This window comes from Salmo salar, chromosome 16 (genome assembly GCF_965601325.2).
Source record: "Salmo salar chromosome 16, fSalSal1, whole genome shotgun sequence".
NCBI lineage: Eukaryota > Metazoa > Chordata > Actinopteri > Salmoniformes > Salmonidae > Salmo > Salmo salar.
This window is the reverse complement of record NC_138306.1, coordinates 71,358,854-71,385,443: the sequence shown is the minus strand read 5'-3', so window position 1 is coordinate 71,385,443 and position 26,590 is coordinate 71,358,854. Positions and strand designations below refer to the sequence as shown.

General features: G+C 43.3%; 1 protein-coding gene across 1 annotated transcript in view; it reads right to left on the bottom strand.

The window, feature by feature from the left end:
• The window catches only part of LOC106574409 (FERM and PDZ domain-containing protein 4), a 38,393-nt gene extending 12,016 nt beyond the window's left edge, over positions 1–26,377 (bottom strand). Inside the window, exons 1-5 of the mRNA XM_014150279.3 lie at positions 25,723–26,377; positions 5,165–5,281; positions 2,749–2,912; positions 1,022–1,124; positions 57–102 (exon numbers count right to left, since the gene is read on the bottom strand). Of these exons, the coding sequence (XP_014005754.3) occupies positions 57–102; positions 1,022–1,124; positions 2,749–2,912; positions 5,165–5,281; positions 25,723–25,763 (471 nt within the window). The 5' untranslated portion in view covers positions 25,764–26,377. The remainder of the gene's footprint in view (positions 1–56; positions 103–1,021; positions 1,125–2,748; positions 2,913–5,164; positions 5,282–25,722) is intronic.
• Between the last annotated feature and the right edge of the window lie 213 nt (positions 26,378–26,590).

Genomic DNA, 26,590 nt, shown 5'->3' with positions numbered 1-26,590 from the left:
CAGCAATGTTACAACCTGTTATTATAACCAACAGTTCTAAAAATAAAGATACTCACAGGGTATGGCTGGACAACAGTCAACATAATGGACTCCTTACAGTTTCTGGAGGGAGAAAAGCACATTTAATTGACTGATAGCGACAGTGAATGACTTCAATTTAATGGCAAAGTAAACAGGAAATCAATGATTTCCAATCCAATGTAATGAACTAAGGGACACACGGGCGCACACAAGCATGGACATACGCACACGAGCTGACACACACACACACACACACACACACACACACACACGCACACACACACACACACACACACACACACTTCTGGTATCTGGGGGGGTGAGATATTATAAAAAATATTCACGTCTCCACAAACAAACAGGCAAGAACACAGCCTCACTTCAGACTCTGACATTTATCCATTTCATAAGAAATGTCATATGTCTGCTACATAATTGTAAATATAATTATATAATGTAAATATAATTACCCAAGCTTTTGGCAGTTTTGTTCAGTAATAATTGGATAGGAATATGTGAGAGATGCAGTCACTAAAATGCAATGTTCACTTTTCAAAGTTGAATACATAAACAACCGAAGGCAGACGCTAGCTCTACAACATTCTGTCCCTTTGAGAAAGTCTGGTCATCCCTCAGTAATACAACAACTGTCATCCGTGTTTACGCTCTAAACAAGACACATTTCTGAGAGCATAATCACAAAATAAAACTGGACAGGACACAAGATGTTCCCCCTAAGGGCATGGTCTGGATGTGTCGTGGAAATTACAGCCATCAACTCACCAAATATTTTGTAACGTCTTGACTTTGTTAAGGTGACAGAAATAATTGCTCATGAAATTCTTTTCTCAAAGCAAAAAGTGCCTGAAAAGTCTGGCGCCTGAAGGGCCATAGGAGATAACAGCTGTTGGCACAACTGGACATAGTTACCCATGCTGAATACCCTAGATAAACAGAGACAATAAGTCAGACAGACAGACAGTCAGTCAGACAGGGCTACCTGACGAGGTCGATGACTCGTTCCCTGGGCGCTGAGCTGACTGCCTCGTCGTTGATCATAATGATCTCATCTCCTGGGATCAGCTTTCCCTCCGATGGACCTCCTGCAAACATGCACACGCGCGCACAAAACGCACATGAATGCACAGGCACACAATCACACACAGATTGTCAGGGATTTGTACATACATTTGCCGTAAACAATGCCGACGCGCTGAGACGTTTGGGCTCCATGTTCACGTTATCTCGGGTTCAAATCTGGTTTCAAACATCAACACTGCCCGCTAACACCAAAGAAAACTCGTGACATTTTTCTCAAAAGCTCCCGTTCCATCAATTCCCAGGTGTGACACACACTCTTCTGCGTCCCAATCTCTCCTGTGGAGATTATGAGCTTCTCAGCCGGCGCTGGCAATTCAATCTCTCTCCTTGTGTTGTAGAGGCACAAGACAGATGAAGATGGGGCCTTTGTTCCCGATTGCCTGCACCGATTCTGAAAGCGTTAATTATTTCCCAACAGGAAAGCCTGTTTCCCCTGATAGTGGAGCTCTGAATAAACGGATTGACAGATGACACTGGCTGAGGAGAGGAGACGTGGGGAGAGAGAGCGTAGGGGGCTTCAGAAACTCTCCAAACATCTGAATAGAATAGAGAGAAGCTGAGAGAGAGAGCAACACATAACGTCGACTGATAATGTTTAATGTGTCATATTCTTTCAGTAGATTATTGGGATAAACTGAAAGCATGGAATCCCTAAATGATCGATTGTCCAACGTCCTTCATGTAACCCATCAGTGATTGGTGTTACTCACCGACTAATAATCACTATATTTCACTAAAATTGTCATATGAGAACAAAACAATTATTTGATTGCTGTCACTGCATGTCCAATTGCATTGTGCCATAGTAATTATCACACTAATTAGCAGTGAAAAGCCACAACTACAGCACTGTGTATCAGTGAGCTCATATTCAGCAGAGTGGAGATTCAGTTCAAGAGGTAATTGTTATGTCAAGAATTCATAATTGCTTAGAGGCTGCTATAGGCAAGATACAATCCATGGCAGTGGCTGCCTCATGCATTTATTTCGTCAGGCAGATAGGCGAAATCACACCAGGGCCGAAAGTCTCATTAAAATGAACACAAACCATATTCCTTAATAATACTCAATCATGACACTAGTGGTTATTGAATTGTATTGTTGATCAAACAGTGATTATTGATATACCCCCTAGGCTGATAGAGATGTGACGTGCTTGGTGCCGAGGACCACTGCTAACAAAGTGCTGAGCGTGAAAAGCCCCATGGCATCGATGTCATACCACAAACGTGTGACAACGAATGAACTGCTCTTATTAACCAAAATACAGACAACAAAGTGTTAATGACACTTGAAAGGTCGACGGGAAAGCCAGAATTAACCCAAGGATGTAAAGGTGTCCATGACACATACACCACAATGTTATTTGCCTTGACTAAAATGTCTTTGAACACTTTGCACCAATATCATGTTCAGTAGATTTCTAAACTTCATGTAGGAACATATCTGGACATGATCCCATGAAACAGCTACGGCCCTGTTCTGACATGAGAGTGTCATGTATATTGATATGGCTTTAAATTAGTGATCTTCAGGCGAGTTCGGTCAGTGATTATCATGGGAGATGTAGGCGGAGGGATATACCAGGAGGGAGACGTAGGCAGTTGGTGGGACATTGATGCATACCAGGCGTGACGGAGCGGACCACCACCGGTTTCTCGCTCCCGGCCACGAAGCCGAACCCCAGGACGGGGTCCCGTCTCATCTCCACCAGCCGGGGGGCAGGGGGTACCTGCTGCACCCCATCCAGACGGTGCACCTCCTCCAGGGAGCTGCTCTGGGACACGTGGCTGAGAGGAAACAGGAACAGGCAACGCATCATCAGAGACAGACTCAGTAGAGCAGCCTCTCAGTCCAAACTGATCCAACAGGAGACTAAGGACATAGGACTCTCTTGACTAGAACAGTGTTTTCCCTACTATTGGGTAGGCCTCACGCCAAAGTCTTTTATTCCCTGCCTAAAACAATTGGCTTCAGTCCCACAATTGACAGAAACCGGCAAGAGAGCAGTGGGATCAATTTGGAATTGGGCCCCAGAATGATTCTGTTATTATCTCCAGTAATTATTCTTTTTTGTTTGACCTTTATTTACACAGGTAAGTCAATTAAGAACACATTCTTATTTACAATTAGGACCTGATTCATAAAAACAATCAGCAGTCTGGCACCCTGTATCTGGGTGGGGTCAACATTCTACAAATAGACACTTCCCACTTAGATAACTCGCACATCTAATTTACACTGTGCTAAATAACACTCCTAAACCATCTGACACACACACACACACACACACACACACACACACACACACACACACACACACACACACACACACACACACACACACACACACACACACACACACACACACACACACACCGACCATCATTATCTCCAATGGGTCAAAGGTTAAAGTTCACTGTCTGGCATTAGTGATGTGTTTGGGTGTGGCATCCTACATTTGTGCTTCTGAGGTACCCACTGCACCACATCCACAGTCTACATCCTCCATGTTCATAGTTTTTTGCCCTCTCTTTACCTATTCCGATTGGTTCTGTCCATTCCCCTTCTCAACTAATGTCTATTGGTTCTGTGATAATATGAAGTATCTCTGGTTTATATAATCCATTCACTCTTTCGGCGTCTCCATTCTCTCTCTGTTCAGGTCCATTTTCTCAGGACTAGTTTCAATACAGCTTCACTACTTTACTGTAGCTCTCCCTCTCCTAAATCTGTATTCTGATGAATCGTGTTCAGTCCCGTGATGTTGCAGCGGATCCACACAGACCGGGACCAGGTAATCCATACATGGGTATACCAAGGGCACAGTAAACACCGGAATGTCTAATACTCGCTGGATATCGAAGGATAATATCAATAGTGTGGACTGTCTGGGATTCAGGATTCAGAGGGTTCAGTGTATTATCATTATCCCAAGTGCACAGAGAGGGTGATGTATTTGAAATCCACTCAGTCCTTTACGCCCAATAGGGAGACCCATCTATTATACTCAGGCCAATCAGAGAAATATATCGCCACAAAGCCAGATATATTGCTCTGAGACCAGCCATATATTATCCTCCTAATACCTGTCTCACACCTCAGATGGTGCGGCTCGCGCATACACGTAGGCAGGCAAGCACGTACATTCCCCTTTGCCATGAAGGAGAACAGCAGCATTCACTAAACCTGTAACAGTACGTTAGGTTAGGTTAGGTTAGGAGAACAATCTCTTCTGTTTACCTGTCCTCATCCATTTATTTCTCACGCCTAGAAATCCAATTGTCACGCTCCCTTATCTGCACTACGGTGTCATCTCTGGAAACGTCACCCCATTCTCACTGGGATCAAAGAAGCCTCCGTGCTAGTGACACATCTAGAGATAGGAGACAGCACCCTTTCCTTGTTCAGAACTCCTGCGTCACTCAGGGGAGAAAAGGTGTGTTGTATGCATCCACAGAAGTAGTAAAGGAAATCAGTATTCCGAACGAATTCAAGACACTGAGGCAGTCTACGTCAGACAGGGATAAAGGGATGGAGGTGGGGAAATCAGTATTCCATTGGCATGCTGTTGATACAGGACATGGGAGAACTTGACGTGTCTGAAATTTCCAGACAAAATTGGAACGACTGACCTTTAAAAACACAACACTAGTCCTCATAATCCTTAGGAATCTCCATTACAGCGCACGCGTTCACTAGCACCTGTCATAACTGACGTTTTGAGTAATCACACTTTGTCACGCCCTATGAAGCATGTGGGGGAAATTTGATCAGAGGATCATTTCAAGTTTATGTCAGGGCTATTAATCAAACAATGTATGTGATCACACTCACTAATTATATTGTAAGGCGCACTCACTGAGCAACAGTGTGTCACGTGTTATAATGCTAAAACAAGTGATGAGAATGTTAATAGCTGAGTGAGGTGGACTTGAATTAGGCCTAGAAGCAGAATGATTTGTAACTGTTGGGGGGGGGGGGTGTGGTTTTGGCCTAGATACTGTTGTTGTACACCCCCCTGGGGAAGGATGGTACTTACTTGCTGAAGTAGTCTCGGCCGTCCCTGGAAGAGCCCATGTCCCAGCCATAGGGGGTTCCCGGCAGGGTGCCCCAGGATCCAGAGGGGGGAGGCCAGCCCGATGATTTGGTCTTGTGGCTGAAGCAGAGCAAAATGAGGTATAAGGATGATCGTATGGACGTCTTATTCATTTGTGATGTTGCTATGAGCAGCACCTTTCTCAGAGCCTACCCACTACCGGACTATGGGACATTCTTTTTTTCATGGTCCTTCGAGTTGGATATCTACATAGCTTAACATAATTGGCTACTACGGTCATTACATAGCCGCTGTAGCCAAGTCCTGCCATGAAATTGCGTTAAGAGCGTGAAGGCATGAGACAGTCAGAGAACCCCGAGACGACCTGTCGGACGGCTCAGTAAATGAAATTAATGACGCAATCGAGACGTCAAAGCACAACAGGCTTCAAACTAATGCTAGAGATCTGTGAAATTGGTTTTGTATCAGCGGCACTAAAATTGGCGTCCTCGCTTGGACAAGCTTTGCATAGACTGTGCCTAGAGTCAAAATGTATCCTTGCCACTCTCAACCCTTCACAGGGCCAAATCATACAGAACACACAATAGACACCATCGGTTGATTTTGTTTCACATACAAAAGATTGGCCTCGAGACTAACACTCTCCAGTTGACTTTGAAACCTTGAGGTAGAAATAACATTGTTGTGACAGTGCAATGACCACACCAAGCCAGGGCACAATGGAACATGGAGGACATCGTGTCAGAAACGCACAGTATGTGACGAACACTTTAGCCTCCAGCCTCGCACCGGCACGCTACGCTGCATTGTCGTCTGCGGTACAACGTGGTAAGGCCACATAACAATAAAGACAAGATCAGAAAACATGTTTTTGTCAGTAGCCTTTCTTTACGGACACAAAACCCCAGTGAAAACAATTTAGCATGGATTTTAATCAGCAGATACTTAAATATCCCTCAAAAATATCATCTTTAAGCCATCAGTTGGACAATATCACCCCCATTATCCCATCATGGGGGTGGGTTTCAGAGAGCCAGCCATGCAGTCGGTCGGCATGCTTGTGTCTCAGCGTGTGTCTCATTGTGTTGAAGAGGCTTTTGGTCTAAACTCTAAATCAAACTGCTGTGGCGGATTCAGAGCTGAGGCCTTCATCTCCTAATCCTCCTCATCAGAGCCAAAACAAATCCACCACTGTCTGTGTGTGTGTGTGTATATGTGTGTGTATATGTGTGTGTGTATATATATATGTGTGTGTGTGTGTGTGTGTGTGTGTGTGTGTGTGTGTGTGTGTGTGTGTGTGTGTGTGTGTGTGTGTGTGTGTGTGTGTGTGTGTGTGTGTGTGTAGTAAGAGGATTTAAAGGAAGAGGAGGAGGAGAGGCAGTGTATGAAAAATGCCCCTCCACTAGAGATCTGATGTCACAGACTAGCAGGGAGCAGAAGGGGGGAGACTGTTCCTCAAAAACAGGTCATGTATGGAAGGGAAAGGGATTCGGGTATTGATGTGGGAACCCTGTTGTCTCAGTGCAAATATGCTCATTGTTTTTGCAGGAAGGAAAAGTTGTGGGAGGGATTTAAAAAGAGGAGAAGACTATGATAATAAAAGATTCAAATGGTCAGTTCAATGATCATCACCATCATCATCAACATCATCATCATCATCATAAAACAGAGCGGCTCTACTTTGCATGAATAAATAAAGCAACCATTCAACCATGAAGCCTGTAATCAATATAAAAACGTGGGCATGTAGCAACACTTTTCAAGGAAATCGAAAAGCACTTTCCCTTTCAGCAGAAGAATTGGTCTTTTCTGAAAAGCTTTTGCTGCAAAAAAACCCCCAAAGGTAGCAGAACCACTCAAGGCCTAGAATCAATCATTTGGATTCAACTGCAAAAGGTCCCAAAGAACTAAAACTGAGCAACAAATTCAAAAACAGAACGATTATCTCTTGGCCATTCTGAACAGAATGAATCGAGTCATTTCCTGAAGTTGTTTTAAGATCTGGGCTTATAGCCTAATGCCTAGCTGTGAATGACAGCCAGTCTCATGATGACACACAGTCTGTTGGCCATAGCCTCCTGAATGAAGTCTTACATCGTATTGCTTGGTTACTCCTTACATCCATTGATTGTCCCTTCTTTTGATCAGGTCCGTAAAACGCTTGAAACAAACAATGGCCTACAGTGGCAAATTACACAATCAGCAATCTCCCTGCACTGGATGTGTGTGTGTGTGTGTGTGTGTGTGTGTGTGTGTGTGTGTGTGTGTGTGTGTGTGTGTGTGTGTGTGTGTGTGTGTGTGTGTGTGTGTGTGTGTGTGTGTGTGTGTGTGTGTGTGTGTGTGTGTTTGTGTGTGTGTGCATGTGTGTGCGTGCGTGGGTGTGTGTGTTTGCGTGTGTGAGCACTGGGAGGTAACAAGTATTCTGGTCTCTGGACAGTTTACTCATTGTGCAAGCATTGCTCAGCGAAATATCTTCGCTATGTCTAACCTACATGCTTTGAAAAGGATCTTTCAGATCATATGTGTCACGCACACTCTCCAGCTTTCCCAAAAACATTTCTAAAACCATCAATGTTGGAGCAGAAAGGTTTTCGCGAGGATGGAGTCTAGCATTGTCCTATTCTTCAAGCAAGAAGTGTGTCAAAAAGCCATTTTCCTTTTCCTGAGTGCTCCCATCCTCAAATACCCATCTAGTTGTGGACTATTCTGTGGCACCACCGCCAGCTATGATCGTCAGAACAATTAACGCTTGGTTCAGAGAATCGCATTCTTGTCAAGCTCTGATGGCTGAGGAGACCTCGTGCCGTTAGTGCTAGCGGGCTTTCGTCACAATCCACACAGCAGTATGTTCAGCTTGGACGGCTACTCACTCACCATGCTCCAGCAAGCAGGGGTAAAGAGGCTAGACAGAGAGAGAGAGAGAGAGAGAGAGAGAGAGAGAGAGAGAGAGAGAGAGAGAGAGAGAGAGAGAGAGAGAGAGAGAGAGAGAGAGAGAAAGGAGGGAGGGAGCCCTGGCTAAAACCCCTTTCTCTTTCTCCCCCAACCACCTAGACCTCTACCCAGACATTCAGCCAGCCACATACAAGTTAATAGCTTTTCCATGATGCGTTAGTCTCCATTAGCACAATGCCAAAAAGAGATGCTTCAATCTCCCTCCCCGGGCCCTGCCTCTCTTTTAACTCTCTAAGGAATAACTAGGCTAATACCCCCTTCGCCCCAGGACTGGATGGAGGGCATAGAAATATTCAACGACAAGAGAGCACTTCAGTCATACAATCGAGATGAGTCTCGACCTCGGTCTCTTCAGGAACCAAAATGAGCACGTTTGGGGACAGGAAACATTAACATTTGAGAGAAATCTGCCTCCATTTTTTCATTTCTTTACAGCATATTTTCACAATATAGCTGTTTTTCATTATTTATTGGCTAAAAGGCCTCCCTTGTTCGGTGGGAGTTCTACAGTTGCAGAGAGCAAAGGCTAAAGTGATCCTGAGTGTATTGAAGGCTATTTTCCCCCATCAACCCAAGTTACTCTCCCTCCATCTGGGGATCTTCCATCTAAAGTGTGTAGAGGTCTGGTTCCCTGCCATGAATTATAGAAACAGACACAAAGGCAGTGGCTAGAGAGCATCAGTGTGTCCCTATGTGGTTCTACAATGTTCCCTGTGGATGACTAAAACACTCTGCCAGGAGCCATTTTATCACTTCTGCACTCTGCACCAAACCATATAAATAGACATGGCAGAATGGAGAGGGTTTTAAATTCTACCTAGACCTACCTAGACGGCATACATCTTCACAGGTCATGTGGTGAGAATGTGGTATAAAATCAGTCAGGCTAGAGATACAAATAGCCCCACCAATATGGACGCCGGCGGCCACGTATAATGCAAATTCTACACATTGTAAATCTATGATCTTGACTTCATCTCCATCCAAGTGCTGTGACTCAAGGCATACCATTCACTTTTTTTCCACCACCAGCAGCCGACTAGAGATTCCTCTCCCCTCCCATGTCGGTCTGTGGTCCTTCAGAGTGTCATAAATGAAACATCCCTCCATGTCTTTAAAGGATGCCCTCAAAGTGCTCCCTATTAATACAGCATGGCTTTCTGAAGAAGACAACATGCTTCAGCTCTCACAGCGACTTTTCATGTAACCTGGCCATAGCACAACCCAGTGCTCTGCTCTGAACATTTTGTCCAGGGAGGATACACTATAGACCTAGACGAGGGTTGTGAGGACCACATAAAAACTGCATGCGTTTCGCAGAGGCAGCTGTCGTTAAAATGCAATGTATGGAAGCTTTTGAGTTGTCAAAAATGTACATTTTAAGTGGATAACCTTGCAGTTTTATTGGGATTTTGTTCCTCAGAGTTAATTGGTATTCATTTATAGTTCATTGCTTTAGAGTATGGGAAAAGCATGATGTTCCACTATGTAAAACAAAGGGTTTAGGTTTCCATTCAGCACCACCAGTAGCCCTGAATTGTTCAGCACCATGGACAGCACTAGCGCTCAACCCATCCACCATACTGAAACCGCACTCAATGCAATCGCCTTGATGCAGCAATTTACTCAAATGGAAGGTCAAGAAACACGTTGCTGGAATGACAAAGCCTGCAAAATCTCTTTCTTCACTGTCACTTAGTGACTCTCTCTCTCTCTCTCTCTCTCTCTCACTCACACACACACACACACATAACCCCTGAGCCTTTTGGCCTCCTTGCCGGCACACACAGACCATGTTAGGCTACGGTTCCCACAGGCTTCCCCATGCTCTTAATCTGATTGCTATTCATTCATGGCTCTGCTATATATAATGATGTACGTTAATTGGGTAAATGAACAGTCTTGATACTCAGTAACGAAGGCGATAATACAGTTACAGCTATCAGCTACATTCTCTGGGTGACGCCACGATACTCCTTCGTTTCCGTGTCGTTTACAGTCACATCAAGTCAAGTGTGTGTATACCGCACACGTGCACGCACACACACCTCCATTGCTGCTGATTGCTCTGATCTTACAATAAATGACATAACCTGCTTTGACATCCCCACACCTATCACACTGTGCTTCAAGGGAGCACAGATCAGAATGAGAAGAACATGAAAGGCAGAACAAAACAAAGCCATGCCCCTCCTTCCTGTCCCCGAGTGACAGTAGCAGGAAACACAAAGAGAGAGAGAGAGTCCTGGGGGTGTGCACGCGGTAGGAGGCTGCCATAGAGGCTGCTGGTGGTAATGGTGGTAGTAGTGGGGGTTGATGTTTTAACTCTGGCACATGGTCTGGCAGGCAGCCCACAGCACAGCACAGCACGGCATGACCCTCTGCAGTAGAACAGTAAGAACAGCACATCCTCAGTTGGCTCCACCAGCCAGCCAGTAAGACTCACTCACACACAGAGGGAGGGAGTCTATCAGTATTCAGTTCAAGACTCAAAGGCTGGCTCTGAACCCTTTGAGATTCTGTCCTGAAGTGTGGTTCCCTGGGGAGCTGATCCTTTGCCCTTAGTCTTATGGCAAGTGTGTGTGTTTAGTAGTGCTCTCTCTATATTGTTTGTCCTAGTCCTTCAAACAATGATCAAATGGGCCAAATGCCCTCTTCAAGGGGTGTCCTTGAGTACTGAATGATGTGGAAAGGAAATATTCTACTAGGGCACTCAATATATTTGGCTTGACTTCCTATAATCTAGAGGCACCTGTCCATTGAATATTTCAACCTGTATCGTCCTTCATTTAAAGAATGCATTAACATAAAGTTATGACATTGAATTATAGCCCATTACTTGGCCCCTTATTTGGCCGGCTGACACACACCTCACTCATTAACAAAGTGATTCAAAGAGTGAGGTCACATGCATCTGTGATAGTTTGCAATGGCCATGCCAATTCTGAACAACACAAAGGTCATTCAAGAGGGATATTTCAAATCCACAGATTAGAGATAATCGCTGTCATTTTTGTTGTTGTTGGAAAATAATTTAATCCAGCTATTTCTCACATTCATGTTACCCTCCCACTTCAATGTACTGGTAACCCTGAGATAACCTGATAATTTCTATGATTTTATTTTAATTTGATTTATTTCACCTTTATTTAACCAGGTAGGCCAGTTGAGAAGAAGTTCTCATTTACAACTGCGACCTGACCAAGATAAAGCCAAGCAGTGCGACAAAAACAACAACACAGAGTTACACATAAACAAACGTACAGTCAATAACACAATAGAAAAATCTATGTACAGTGTGTGCAAATGCAGAAGAGTAGGGAGGTAATAAATAGGCCATGGAGGTGAAATAATTACAATTTAGCATTAACACTGGAGTGATAGATATGCAGATGATGATGTGCACGTAGAGATACTGGGGTGCAAAAGAGCAAGAAGATAAATAACAATATTGGGATGAGGTAGCTGGGTGTGCTATTTACAGATGGGCTGTGTCAGGGGCGAAAATCTGATATCAACTTTGGAGGGGACAATTACATTACATTTTCTCAAGAGCAATTCCTGAGGGGGACACCAAAAGTAGTGCTGTAACACATAGCCTACGTTTAATATGGTAAATGTATATTGAGGAACCAAAGAAATAAGGTGTTTGCCGTACTCCTAACTACCGGTACCCAAAACTACACAACTAATCACAACAGCAATACCATTGCCTTTAACAAATCTTAGTTCAGTCACCAGTTTAAGTTGAGAGTGGCATTTTCCAATTATGTTCATATTTTACAAGTAAAAAACATTGAGAACCTTTCATAATGTTGCCAAACAAAGACTCAACAAACTTACCTGAGACTCCCTGTCTCTGCCAGTCTGTCCCTGCATATCTGTCCCCAACTCTGCTGTCTGTGTGCCATCTGTTGCCTGCTCTGCCTAATGACATCATTGTGAAACATTTCCATTAGAATTTCATTTCTTTCTTATGATCATTTTATCAACTAGTCTTTGAGATATTAGGCTACTAGGGTTCTTACTTTGCGTTTTGGTGTACTGAAAAATACTCTGATGTCCGTCTTTTTTCTGCCATTTTTCTACCTGGTTGGCTACACACACACAGTATGTAGGTTATTTACAGTAGGAGATGGGCTTCTATCATCTTATCTTCTATCATTCTATATGGGCTTCGATCTAAAAGGTAGCTAGCAAATGTGAAACGGATTGCAGTGACAAGAGTTGACAGCTGTATGAGTTCACCATTTACACAACATATGCTGCAACCTTTTGTAATTTTAATCGTTTGTTTCATATTGGCTGGCTTCTAACAATAGCTGAATTTGCAAAGCTAGCAAGCACCAATTCAGTGGTGTTTGCTATAATCTTTGCTACCCGGGTTAAATAAAGGTGAAATAAAATATATAAATAAAAGTTCCCTTGCGACAATTTAGCTTTTGCAACGAGACCATTAAATATATTTAAAACAATGGTAGAAGAGAGTGTAGTTCTGTTCAGTTTATCACTAACCTTATCACAGGGACTTTGAAGCACTAACTTACATGCATGCTGATCTTGGAATAAATTGACGATAGCAAAGATTCCATCTTTGACGACGCCACATAAATGGAATAGGTACTAGCTAGCTTAATAGTTAATATTTGCGCGCTAGCTCTGCATATTCAGCTAGTGTGTGTGCGCGATTGACTGGATTAACCTCACGTCAGTTACGTGCATTGAGTGCCTTTCAGACAGTAGATACGACCTCTACGTTCCCTAGTAAGCTACGGAACTGGCAGTGGATCAAACCATTGTGAGGCAAAGGGTGGGGGGGTCGCAATCTTTTGAAACTTAAAACGCGCTATTAAGTGTCTATAATCAGCACAATTGCTTTCATTGCGTATTATTAATATTATTTAAATTACATAGTTATGTTTCAGTGATATATTGGGGGGGACAAATCATATTTTTCCCAGGATGGGGGGGTCGTGTCCCCCCCGTCCCCTCCGTGATTTCCGCCCCTGGGCTGTGTACAGGTACAGTGATCGGTAAGCTACTCTGACTGCTGATGCTTAAAGTTAGAGAGGGAGATATAAGACTCCAGCTTCAGTGATTTTTGCAATTCGTTCAAGTCATTGGCAGCAGAGAATTGGAAGGAAATGCAGCCGAAGGAAGTGTTGTACAATGTTAGTAGTACAATGTGGACATGATCTGTATAGATTACATTGTTTACTTTATTGATATATTATAAGTTGCAGAACAAGATGTATTTGTAAATGTTCTCTTTTCTGCCCAAACTGATGTTGGGATTAAATAGAACACATTCCAGACAGTATGATTCTAGCCTAGCCTTGGTCCCAGACCTGTTTGTGCAAACATGTTTGGCATGCCAATGAGTGACAGGGAGTTGGGCGTGATAGCCAGGCTGTTACTTAGGATATTATGATTCATTTCAGTATGAAAACTGACTAAACATATCACACACATACGGAAATAGGAGCGCTTATATTGTAGTCATATGCTGTAGACCTAGATCTGCTAAATGGCTCATAAAAGCTTGTTTTGAGATTTACCCATTTTAATAAATGCACCGGGTTGCCAGATTGGGTTCAGTCATTTTTATAAATTCTCCGGGAAGCCAGATTGAGTTCTTAGACTTTCTTAAACAATTAGGAAGCACAAGTCTCATTAAGCGATCATTAAGAGATCTGTGAAGATTCTGGTTGACAAAGCCCCAGCTGATGGTAGCAGCTTGAGAACATACATACAGATTTTGTGGTGGGGTTGGGGTGCATCACGTTCGCCAGTGTTAAACACAGATGAATGCAACACCTGCATTAGCAAAACACTGGAGCACAAACCCCACAGAACAAGCATCACTAAATACATGACAAATACAGTTGAAGTCGGAAGTTTACATACACTTAGGTTGGAGTCATTAAAAAACTTGTTTTTCAACCACTCCACAAATGTCTTGTTAACAAACTATAGTTTTGGCAAGTTGGTTAGGACATCTTTCCAACAATTGTTTACAGACAGATTATTTCACTTATAATTCACTGTATCTCAATTCCAGTGGGTCAGAAGTTGACTGTGCCTTCAAACAGCTTGGAAAATACCAGAAAATTAGGTAATGGTTTTAGAAGCTTCTGATAGGCTAATTGACATCATTTGAGTCAATTGGAGGTGTACCTGTGGATATATTTCAAGGCCTACCTTCAAACTCAGTGCCTCTTTGCTTGACATAATGGGAAAATCAAAAGAAATCAGCCAATACCTCAGAAAAAGAAATTGTAGACCTCCACAAGTCTGGTTAATCCTTGGGAGCAATTTCCAAATGCCTGAAGGTACCACATTCATCTGTACAAACAATAGTACGCAAGTATAAACACCATGGGACCACGCAGTCGCCATACCGCTCAGGAATGAGACGCGTTCTGTCTCCTAGAGATGAACGTACTTTGGTATGAAAAGTGCAAATCAATACCAGAACAACAGCAAAGGACCTTGTGAAGATGCTGGAGGAAACAGGTACAAAAGCATCTATATCCACAGTAAAACGAGTCCTATATCGACATAACCTGAAAGGCCGCTCAGCAAGGAAGAAGCCACTGCTCCAAAACCGCCATAAAAAAGCCAGACTACGGTTTGCAACTGCACATGCGGACAAAGATCGTACTTTTTGGAGAAATGTCCTCTGGTCTGATGAAACAAAAATAGAACTGTTTGACCATAATGGCCATCATTATGTTTGGAGGAGAAAGGGGGAGGCTTGCAATCTGAAGAACACCATCCCAACCGTGAAGCACGGGGGGTGGCAGCATCATGTTGTGGGGGTGCTTTGATGCAGGAGGGACTGGAGCACTTTACAAAATAGATGGCATCATGGTGCAGGAAAATTATGTGGATATATTGAAGCAACATCTCAAGACATCAGTCAGGAAGTTAAAGCTTGGTCGCAAATGGGTCTTCCAAATGGACAATGACCCCAAGCATACTTCCAAAGTTATGACAAAATGGCTTAAGGACAACAAAGTCAAGGTATTGGAGTGGCCATCACAAAGCCCTGACCTCAATCGTATAGAAAAGTTGTGGGCAGAACTGAAAAAGCGTGTGCGAGCAAGGAGGCCTACAAACCAGACTCAGTTACACCAGCTCTGTCAGGAGGAAGGGCCGAAATTCACCCAACTTATTGTGTGAAGCTTGTGGAAGGCTACCTGAAATGTTTGACCCAAGTTAAATAATTTAAAGGCAATGCTACCAAATACTAATTGAGTGCATGTAAACTTCTGGCCTAATGGGAATGGTGATGAAAGAAACAAAAGCTGAAATAAATCATTCTCTACTATTATTCTGACATTTCACATTCTTAAAATAAAGTGGTGATCCTAACTGACCTAAGACAGGGACTTTTTACTAGGATTAAATGTCAGGAATTGTGAAAAACTGAGTTTAAATGTATTTGGCTAAGGTGTATGTAAACTTCAGACTTCAACTGTATTTCCCAAACAAGACCTCAAAACATTATCATTAGTACTGAAGAGTTTCAGTGGCTGTTTCAGTGCTGTAGTAATGTAATTTATTGCATTTAAGTGGTGTAAAGTAATTAAGTAAAAATACTCAATGTACTTTTGTATCTGTATTTATATTTTTAACAACTTTTACTTTTACTCTACTACATTCGTACAGAAAATCTGTAGTTTGTACTCCTTTACATTTTCCCTGACAACCAAATGTACTGTTACATTTCGAATGCTCAGACAGGACAGCAATATGATCAAATTCTATGCATAATCACTTTACAAATTACCTCGACTAACCTGTACCCCTGCACATTGACTTGGTACCGGTACCCCCTGTGTATAGCCTCGTTATTGTTATGTAATTTTCTTGTGTTACTTTTTGATTATTATATTTTTTTCACTTTAGTTTATTGAGTAAATATTTTCTTAACTCTATTTCTTGAACTGCATTGTTAGTTAAGGGCTTGTAAGTAAGCATTTCACGGTAAGGTCTAACCTGTTGTATTTGCGCATTTGACAATTTTTTTTATTTGAATTCAAATACCTATCAATTTAACACATTATCTTACCTACTGCATCTGAACTTGCGTACTCACTAAGCACAAATACTGTGTTTGTGTGCCCCTTGCTGTCGGTAATTTAAAACAACAAGAAAATTGTGCCTTCTGGTTTGCTTCATAAACTCAACAAAAAAAGAAACGTCCTCTCACTGTCAACTGCATTTATTTTCAGCAAACTTAACATGTGCAAATATTTGTATGAAAATAAGACTCAACAACTGAGACATAAACTGAATAAGTTCCATAGACGTGACTAACAGAAATGGAATGAACAAAGGGGGGTCAAAATCAAAAGTAACAGTCAGTATCTGGTGTTGCCACCAGCTGCATTAAGTACTGCAGTGCATCTCCTCCTCATGGACTGCACCAGATTTGACAGTTCTTGCTGTGAGATGTTACCCCACTCTTCCACCAAGGCACCTGTAAGTTCCCGGACATTTCTGGGGGGAATGGCCAGAGCCCTCACCCTCCGATCCAACAGGTCCCAGACGTGCTCAATGGGATTGAGATCCAGGCTCTTCGCTGGCCATGGCAGAACACTGACATTCCTGTCTTGCAGAAAATCACGCACAGAACGAGCAGGATAGCTGGTGGCATTGTCATGCTGGAGGGTCATGTCAGGATGAGCCAGCAGGAAGGGTACCACATGAGGGAGGAGGATGTCTTCCCTGAAACGCACAGCATTGAGATTGTCTGCAATGACAACAAGCTCAGTCCGATGATGCTGTGGCTCACCACCCCAGATCATGACGGACCCTCCACCTCCAAACCGATCCCGCTCCAGAGTACAGGCCTTGGTGTAACGCTCATTCCTTCGACGATAAATGCGAATCCTACCATCACCCCTGGTGAGACAAAACCAAGACTCGTCAGTGAAGAGCACTTTTTGCCAGTCCTGTCTGCTCTAGCGACGGTGGGTTTGTGCCCATAGGCAACGTTGTTGCTGGTGATGTCTGGTGAGGACCTGCCTTACAACAGGCCTACAAGCCCTCAGTCCAGCCTCTCTCAGCCTATTGCAGACAGTCTGAGCACTGATGGAGGGATTGTGCGTTCCTGGTGTAACTCGGGCAGTTGTTGTTGCCATCCTGTACCTGTCCCGCAGGTGTGATGTTCGGATGTACCGACCCTGTGCAGGTGTTGTTACACGTGGTCTGCCACTGCGAGGACAATCAGCTGTCCGTCCTGTCTCCCCGTAGCGCTGTCTTAGGCGTCTCACAGTATGGACATTGCAATTTATTGCCCTGGCCACATCTGCAGTCCTCATCCCTCCTTGCAGCATGCCTAAGGCACGTTCACGCAGATGAGCAGGGACCCTGGGCATCTTTCTTTCTGTGTTTTTCAGAGTCAGTAGAAAGGCCTCTTTAGTGTCCCAAGTTTTCATAACTGTGACCTTAATTGCCTACCGTCTGTAAGCTGTTAGTGTCTTAACGACCGTTCCACAGGTGCATGTTCACTATTTGTTAATGGTTCATTGAAAAAAGTATGGGAAACAGTGTTTAAACCCTTTACAATGAAGATCTGTGAAGTTTTGGGATTTTTACGAATTATCTTTGAAAGACAGGGTCCTGATATTGGGCCGTTTCTTTTTTTGCTGAGTTTATAAACATGACAAGTGAGTTTTCCCGTCACTGTACTTAAGCACATTTAAAACCAGACACTTTTAGACTTGACTAAAGTAGTTTTTTACTGCGTGACTTTCACTTTTACTTGAGTCATTTCCTATTAAGTATGACAATTGAGTACTTTTTCCACTACTGTTATTCAGCAAAGAGACAGGGGATATATGTGTGTGTGTGTGTGTGTGTGTGTGTGTGTGTGTCTGTCTGTGTTTGCTTGTGCCTGCCTGCATGTTGTCATCCACTAATGTCTTGGTCTCTTTCGCTCAGCTTGTCGTTGACTGTGAATCCATGTGGTGAGTGGGTGATACTATCTAGAGCAGAACAAATCGCTGAGTGAGTTAACAACATTAGCTGATAAAAGCTAGACTGGACAGTCCTAAACCTAACCAGTCCCAGACACACTAGACTAGAGCATGAGACAATAACTCTAAGATAATGAGATGCAAATTACCAATTTGAATGAGATGCAAATGACCAATTTGAATGAATCGCATAAAATCATAAAAATCTGAAGTAAAATGATACAAATCTAAAAGTTAAAATTAAACTATGAGAACACTAGCGTCTGCCATACGGACACATTGATACACTGTGGTCAATTGGCGGCTAAAGAAATGAGAGCACATGACTCTGTGAAGCTGTCACTGGGCGAATTTGCAATATTGAATCAAATAGACTACTCCGGCCCCTCAGTTTCCTGGGCCAGTGACCTCGGGACAGAAACGTCACTGACTTGTGTGAGGCGAAGAAAAAATGTGTGGCGTATGTGGTGAGTTAAGACAATCAGAAATAAGACATTGCCAAATGGGCACTCAAATATGCATGCGTTCTGGAGAGAGACGCACAACATCTTTGCCACCCCCACACTTCTTCTTGATGCAACATTTTCATATAAACATTTTAAATGATCTTCACACATATTTTAGACGCTTTTCACTGACAGCCGCGACTCCATCAGCTAGACCTATTGTCACAAGCACTACCCAAATTACGGGCTTCCCAAACACTTGTGACTTGAAACAATCAACAGCTATTTTTTTTAAAAAGAAGAAGAAGCTAATTGATCCTCTGTTGCTAATGCTCCCTGGTGAAGTATTTTGAATGATTTTATTTAGACAGGCGGAATTATATATTGTCACGAACCGGCTCAAAGCCCGTGACAAAAAAAGGAGACAACGTGGAGATAAGGAATAACAAAAATAGATTTATTAACCGAAGTAACTTATATACAATAAACAATGGTGTGTGTGTAATCAGTAGTGTAAGTGAGTGGTTGCGTGTATAGATGTGATAATGAGGAGTGTTGAAAGATGCCAAAACAAACAAACAGTGTGTCTGCATGGAGAGCCTCCTCAATGAATGGGGAAAATGTCTATTTATCCCGGGACACACCGGCACCCTGGTGTGTCCCATTTTGCTGACGACCACCGACATCCTAAGGAAAACAAGAGCAAAGAGATAATTCGGCAGACAGAGTGGAGGGTCGTCACAATATGGGGCTCCCGAGTCTAAGGCACTGCATCTCAGTGCTAGAGGCGTCACTACAGACCCTGGTTCGATTCCAGGCTGTATCACAACCGGCCGTGATTGGGAGTCCCATAGGGCGGCGCACAATTGGCTCAGCGTCGTCCGGGTTAGGGTTTGGCCGGGGTAGGCCGTCATTGTAAATATGAATATGTTCTTAACTGACTTGCCTAGTTAAATAAAATAAATAAATATAATTTTGGCAAAACATCAATTTACTTTTGGGCAATCCAGCATCCTAACAGTGCACTGAGCAAGCGCCAACTTTCCTTTCCAATTCGCAGGAGGCTGAAACCAGAGATCTGTATATAATGATGAGATGCTCATGTCTCCGCCCTAACAATGGGAGTCTTTGTCCCAAAGGCGGGAAGGCAGGCGACAAGGTTAGATCTGCATATTATTCCCATAGAAACGCATTGGGCTTACACTGGCCTGATTGTGAGTGAACCCTCTCGCTTCGCTTCTTCCTCTCTGCTGAAACTATATCACCAGAGAAAGTATCCGAGCAAGCGAAACAGCACCTCTATATATGTAGCCCATGTATCTGATGCTGTCTGGACAGAAATAGTATGACATGTCATACTCTTTTGGTCCAGACAGCATCGGATTCATGTCTACACATACTGAGACAGAGCGGCGCTGTTTCACTCGCTCGGATGCTTTAACTGAGATTGATGAGTCTTTCTGTCGTCGCCCGTCTCGGTCAAATAAATGATCAATATATCACTATTTTATTTGGACGGGCAAGGAGATACGGCAGTTCGGGCCAGTCCTCTAAGGCCCACCCATAATGCCGGCCATGGGTTGGGGAGGATTACAGGGACCGTCTAGCAAACCAAAGGTTGCTTGTTCGAGGGGAACTGTACATTTTTCGCTAACCCTTCCCCTAACCTTAACCTAATTCACCTAACCTGCTACGTACATTCTCCTAACTTTTGTTGTTAGTTCTCCTTACCAGCAATGTAAATTCTCCTCTGAATTTTCCTTTGTAGTTACAGCACAACAAGCAGCCTGGTCTCAGAGAAAGAGGTATAATACCATATGTCCCTAAATGTATAATACGTTACATCATCCAATTCCTATGATATTATACGACCGGGTAAGACGTATGATACTAATTCCTCTAATTCGTATCATATTGTACGACCACTATTTCATTCGTAGTGTAACTTAATGTAATATATCATTCTAAATGGATGGAAAGCAATGTATGTACTAAACCTTACAAATTGCCCTGAGGCCAGGTTGGTTGAGCACAGAGTGCCAATATATCCCTTAAAGAGGATTCGGTCTCTCTTCAAACATAGAGGCTTATTTATAAATCCTACTTTAGCCCACCACTCAGAGAGGCACTTTCTATGTACTCTAAAACAAGAAGTTATATATTTTTAAAACCACTACCTGAATATCCTCAGAACTGAAGGCTGTGGTTGTAATCTAACATAGAAAATGATAGCACCCACTTAACTGGAAAACACCCAATTGAAATGTGAAGGTCAACATTAAAAACACTCTACATTTTCCAAACAGGATAACTCTAAGTTGATCAGTGCTCAGGAGCATAAACACTGCACTCTCCCCTCCACTCTCCACTGCACAAATGCATGGAAAGTAAAACAGAGAGCAGCTGGAAATAACATCTGCTAAAAGGCACTACCGAACAGCATGTTAGGATTAGCCAGAAATCGGACAATTACTTTGACACAAACTGCTGTCAAAACAAGCCTAAAAAAATCCAAAATGGCCAAACATCTAAAACTAACCAGAGGACTTGGGACCCAAAGTTCAGTTTCGTTCCGTTCATTCGCTTGGTGCAAATCACCATGTAAGTGGTTAGCCAGCGCACTCTCCCTGAAAGCTAATTTATTTTCCTGCCAGAGGAGCGTAAGCTAGAAATGAAATTGAAAGCAAAAAAAGGTTGTTTGCTTGCTTTATTTCCATAATTGATCTGGGGGACGCTTGTGATAAATGGAGGAGAGGAGGGGAGATGAGAGGAAAGGATGTGCTTGGTCTCTTCAGTGTAACCAGAAGTTAGAAATGCTACTGTATGATTAATCCTCTGTCTATACAGGCTATTATTTTCAAAAAGTAGTCTCTTTCTCTGCCATATTTGTCTCTTCGACACCACATCTGACAAAAGGTTTAAGACTTGGTGGCTTCTGCCGTGACTAATGTTGCTTCCGTTAAAAACAAAACAAGCAAACTGATTGGTTCCATACAGTGGACTTAATTTCCTTGGCTGAAGATGACTTTCTAGCTTCAATCAGTGCTTTGGATCTCCAACTCCACGAGATCATGATTTGTCAGAGAAGGCTGCTAACTATTTGTTGCTCTACATCACCGGAAGGTGGGTGGGAGATTCAAACATGAGTTTCCTTCTTGTTGCTTGACAAAGGAAAAAACAACAACAATTGAACAGATAATTACAATACCTTAATTTCAACAAATTGCGAAAACCCCCAAAAGCCCAGTAGCCATTTTCTATTGCAAGTATCTTCTTACAAACATATAACTTACACCAGGGTTTCCCAACTCGCCCCCCCCAGCAGCTAACACAATCACTTCAAACTGACACTGGAAAGACTGCAAACTAGCTGCACTTTGTTTCGTTTGACCTTTTTTCAATTAACATTTCTTTGTATATATCTATAAAAACGATGCCAGCTGATTCATGATGTCGACTGGCTGAGAAACGTTGCATGCCTGTCTGTCTTGTCCTGACTCCCAACACGTTCATTACTATGGGACAGCTGGAGATCAAATTTGAATATTGAAACAATGTTGCAAATGTCGGAGAGAAAGACAGCAAGGTTTATACAAATCTCCGCTGTTTAAAAGTAAATATTAGTCTAAAAGAAATGTGAGATAATGTGTAGATGCTTTTTATAGTGGAAATTAAGTATATAAATTGCTTGGCTGGGCTGATGAAACAGTGGATTGCGCAGTCAGAGGGAACAGAGTAAATAGGCATTTTAATGTCATAGATTTAGCCAGTGGTAACTTGTAGAATAGACGCCGGCTTGAATGCGGTTTTAACCAATCATCATTCAGATTTAGACCCAAACATTTTATAATTACCTGTAACACAAGGTAGAATTCAGTGGCTTTTCTCACATATTGGGTTTGAGCTGCTTTTTAAAGCAAAAGTCGAATTCAAAACTTTATTGGTACTGTTATAATAGCAAGCTAGAACTGATGGTTTGGTTAGCTAAACCACGGCAACAACTATAGCTATCAAGTTAACTTGCTAGCTACTTCAGTGGATGTTGAACACATTTCTACCTAAAAATGAACACGTTTCTAGTGACAATTGTGTTCAATTATAGCAATGGTATAAAAGGTATAATCAACTCAGAGCTCTGTGTTCTCTGGAAGAATAATAGAATAATGCAACTCCATGGAAGGACACACCTTGCATGTTGTCACAGATAGAACAATGAGACAGATATTTCCATGGATGTATAAATGGGAAGCATCCGGTTGGCGTTTCCACCCACTACCAAGTATGGTAGTGAGAGGAAGCCCACTGGTGGGCAGTGGGAGAAGATGGAATGAGATGGATATTGGCCGGCATTCTGTAAATGTTCTCATCGATTAAACATTTGATCTAAGTACATTTTTCTGTTCCCAAAACTAGAATTTGTTATGAACAGAGAGGACTTTACCCTTTGCAAAAGTGAAAAAAAAATAGCACTGTTTAGAAGGAGTGCAAAGGCAAATTGAGTTATTGCACACACTTCACAGAGTAGGCGTTCCCTAACGGAAATATGCAGATGTATACTAGAACGTGTCATTAGCATATCGCTAGCGCGTGCTAGGCTCTGCCCACTATGGTTAATTTGTTCACATTGGAAACGACAAGCTGTGGTCTATCTTGGTTTAGTTACAAAAAATCTTTGACGTCGTTCATTATTTTCCATAGAACACATAGCCCCTCGTTGATTATCCCTTACGTAGACTCTACATAATCAACACTAACTACCCACACAACATGTGGGTGTCTTTACAGTGTCCCTACTCAGAGCTTCACGAGCAACAACCTCCTCTTAATATCCCTCAATCTTTTCTTTCATAATACAAGGCTGCATTGTGGATCCCTGTTGTGTATTTATTTGTTCCTCTATTCTTGTTTGTCCTTCCTTTCTCTCTCTCTCGCTTTCCTCTGGCTGACTGAATGAAAGACACACGGAAAGAGGGAGACATGCTGCAGTGATTTCATCCAGTTGAATGAAGCGGGGGTCATGTGTGCCGTGGTGATCACCCATGAAAATCCCTTGAGAGGATTAGTGCGACTCAAATCAAGAAAAACGTGCAACTTTAAGGGTTGCATGGAGAGCCCGTTCAGGCTGGTCTGCCTGTGCTGACCGATTGGTTTCTCCCGGCTGGCTGCCTCTCTGATTTCTATATTCAAACATATGTGTGACGCTGCTTGCACCTTGCTCTGAGAAACAGCAGATTCATCGAATAATTCAACGGTCGACTGTGGCGGTAAAACTAGACATTATCGTTGTGATATTTTATCGATGAAACCAGCCAAACCTGACCTTAGAATTCAAGGTACACTTAACCAGCATGGCTACCACAGCATTCTGCAGCGATACGCCATCCCATCTGGTTTGCGCTTAGTGGGACTATCATTTGTTTTTCAACAGGACAATGACCCAACACACCTCCAGGCTGTGTAAGGGATATTTGACCAAGAAGGAGAGTGATGGAGTGCTGCATCAGATTACCTGGCCTCCACAATCACCCGACCTCAACCCAATTGATATGTATTGGGATGAGTTGGACCACAGAGTGAAGGAAAAGCAGCCAACAAGTGCTCAGCATTTGTGGGAACTCCTTCAAGACTGTTGGAAAAGCATTCCAGTTGAAGCTGGTTGAGAGAATGCCAAGAGTGTGCAAAGCTGTCATCAAGGCAAAGGGTGGCTACATTGAAGAATCTCAAATATAAAATATATTTTGATTTGTTTAACACTTTTTGGGTTATTACATGATTCCATGTGTTATTTCATAGTTTTGATGTCTTCACTATTATTCTACAATGTAGAAAATAGTACAAATAAAGAAAAACCCTTGAATATATATATATATATTTTCCCCAGTTGGATAAACACTCCAAACAGTCTACCCGACCGCTCAGAGCCATCCTCAAGCATCGCTTTTTTTTAAATCACATTCCAATTATAAAACTGGGGGGGAACAAAAATGCAATTTTAGAATGTGCCCCCAATCCCTAGTGAAAGTTGCGTCCCTGGAAACAATACAGAGACATTAATAAGCATCGATGACCCCCGTTTGAAACTTTTCCAGCCAATAACAGCCCCAACCAGTTCCAACGAGCTGCCTAATCTCTCTTAAAGTAATCCCTCGAAGGAACCCAGAAGATCCCGGGCCTCTACAAACCTGAGGTGCCGAGCTACGCCGCACACTCCCACTACTTCACAAGTGAGAGAATGATTCATTCCAGCTGTAGACCTCTCTCTGTATGCTGAGGTTTAAAAGATTTGTTTTGAGCCATGTTTAGTGGGTTTAGTGTTGCGACCCCACTCAAGTGAGGGATCATCCCAACATCTGTGTGTGTGATTGTGTTACAGCGTTTGTGTGTGCTACAGGCTCTGTTTGCATGTGTGTGCGTGTGTGATTGTGCTACAGGCACTGTGTGAGTGTGTGTGTGTGTGGACTAGAAGCAGGGTGACTGGAGTGTAAAGTCACAGAGATCAGGAAGAATTGTGTTCTGAGCTATTCATCATTACAACATTCTACTTATGGAACCTCCTCTGCTCCAATTCAAGTTTCTTCTCTCTCTCTCGCTCTCTCCCTCCCTCCCTCCTCCGTCTCTCACCACCCCTCCCCCTCTCTCTCGCTATCATTTTCACATTCCCTGTTGGGCCTTCTCCTCTTTCTACTTCTGGTCACTTTACTTACCTTGCTTTATCTTGTTGTTACTCTGTTCTTCCTTCCCTCCTCCCTCTGTAGCTCTCTGGTACATCATCTCCATGTCTGCTTTCTGTCCTTTCTCACTCACATAAATTATGACTCTTCTCTAGTTCACACACCTTCCCTTCCCCTTAGTCTTTATCTTACTCTCTCCCACTCTCTATGTCAAACTCTCTCTTGCAACTTATCTAACTATCCGGCCAAACACAGTCGCTCAGCTCTCTCTCTCAGAACTTTTTGGATCAGCCACAAAGCCATGGCCTGAGTCCTGACTCACTGCTCGTGTTGCAATCCACACTCGGCTCCCAGGCACAACAGACTGCTCGCTCATTGGTCACCCACTCCTTGTTCCTATGCAGAGACAACCTCCGCCACCCTCAACCCCTCCCCGCGTGGCCGCTTAGTTTCCGTTGTCCCGGTACAGTACACACACTCACCCTGACAGCTTTGCCATCTTCGCGAAACCAAAGACGTCCATGCGTTTGAGTTACGGCTGTAAAAACTCAGGCACTCCAGATGGCGATTAGATCCAGATTCAAATCCAGAGTAGGGAAAACCACATTTTCACAATCTCCATAATCAGGATTCAGTAAGTAACATTGCTAAAACATTGGAGAAGTCCAACAAGCAGAAGTGTCATTCCTTGCTGAAAGCGCTAAGCCTTAAGACCTGTCCTGCCTATCCAGAGTAAAGCCCTTGAGAGGGTATAGGGTGGGCCAGTGAAGGACCCCCCTCTGACTAGCCAGTCCGCTCTACCCCACTCTCCTCCTGGCCGTGGTGGGCAACGCTGAGCCCTCTCTGGGTGGTCTCCATCTCAGCTGAGCTGGAAGATTGTGCCGGTCCAGAGCTATATTGAGAATAAAAGCGAAGAAGGAGAGGGAGGTGATGAAGAGAAGGAGGGGGGAATGGAGGAATGAGAGAGGGAGGGAGGGAGGGGAAGGAAAGGAGGAGGGACTCAAATCACAAATCCCAGCACTCACACGTCCTCCGGGGAGAAGAGAGGAGCCATCCGTCCCCCTGGTCTTCACCCCTTTACAAAAGTGAGAGGGGTGGGGAGAGATAGGGAGGGATGCTCAGAATTGCCTGGGGAGGAGGGAGTGCAGCAGAGGAATGGAAAGAGAGAGAGAGAGAGACGTGACGAGCGTTGGTGCGAGGAGAGGAGCGCTGACTCTGCAGAACGAGAGAGGGAGGGAGGCTGGCGGGAGCAGGACCCTGTCTCTGGTTATATCTGTGCTGCTAAGTGAGCCACAGCAACCACACTATACCACAATGCCATATCGAAAGAACACCAGCACGCTGCTAACT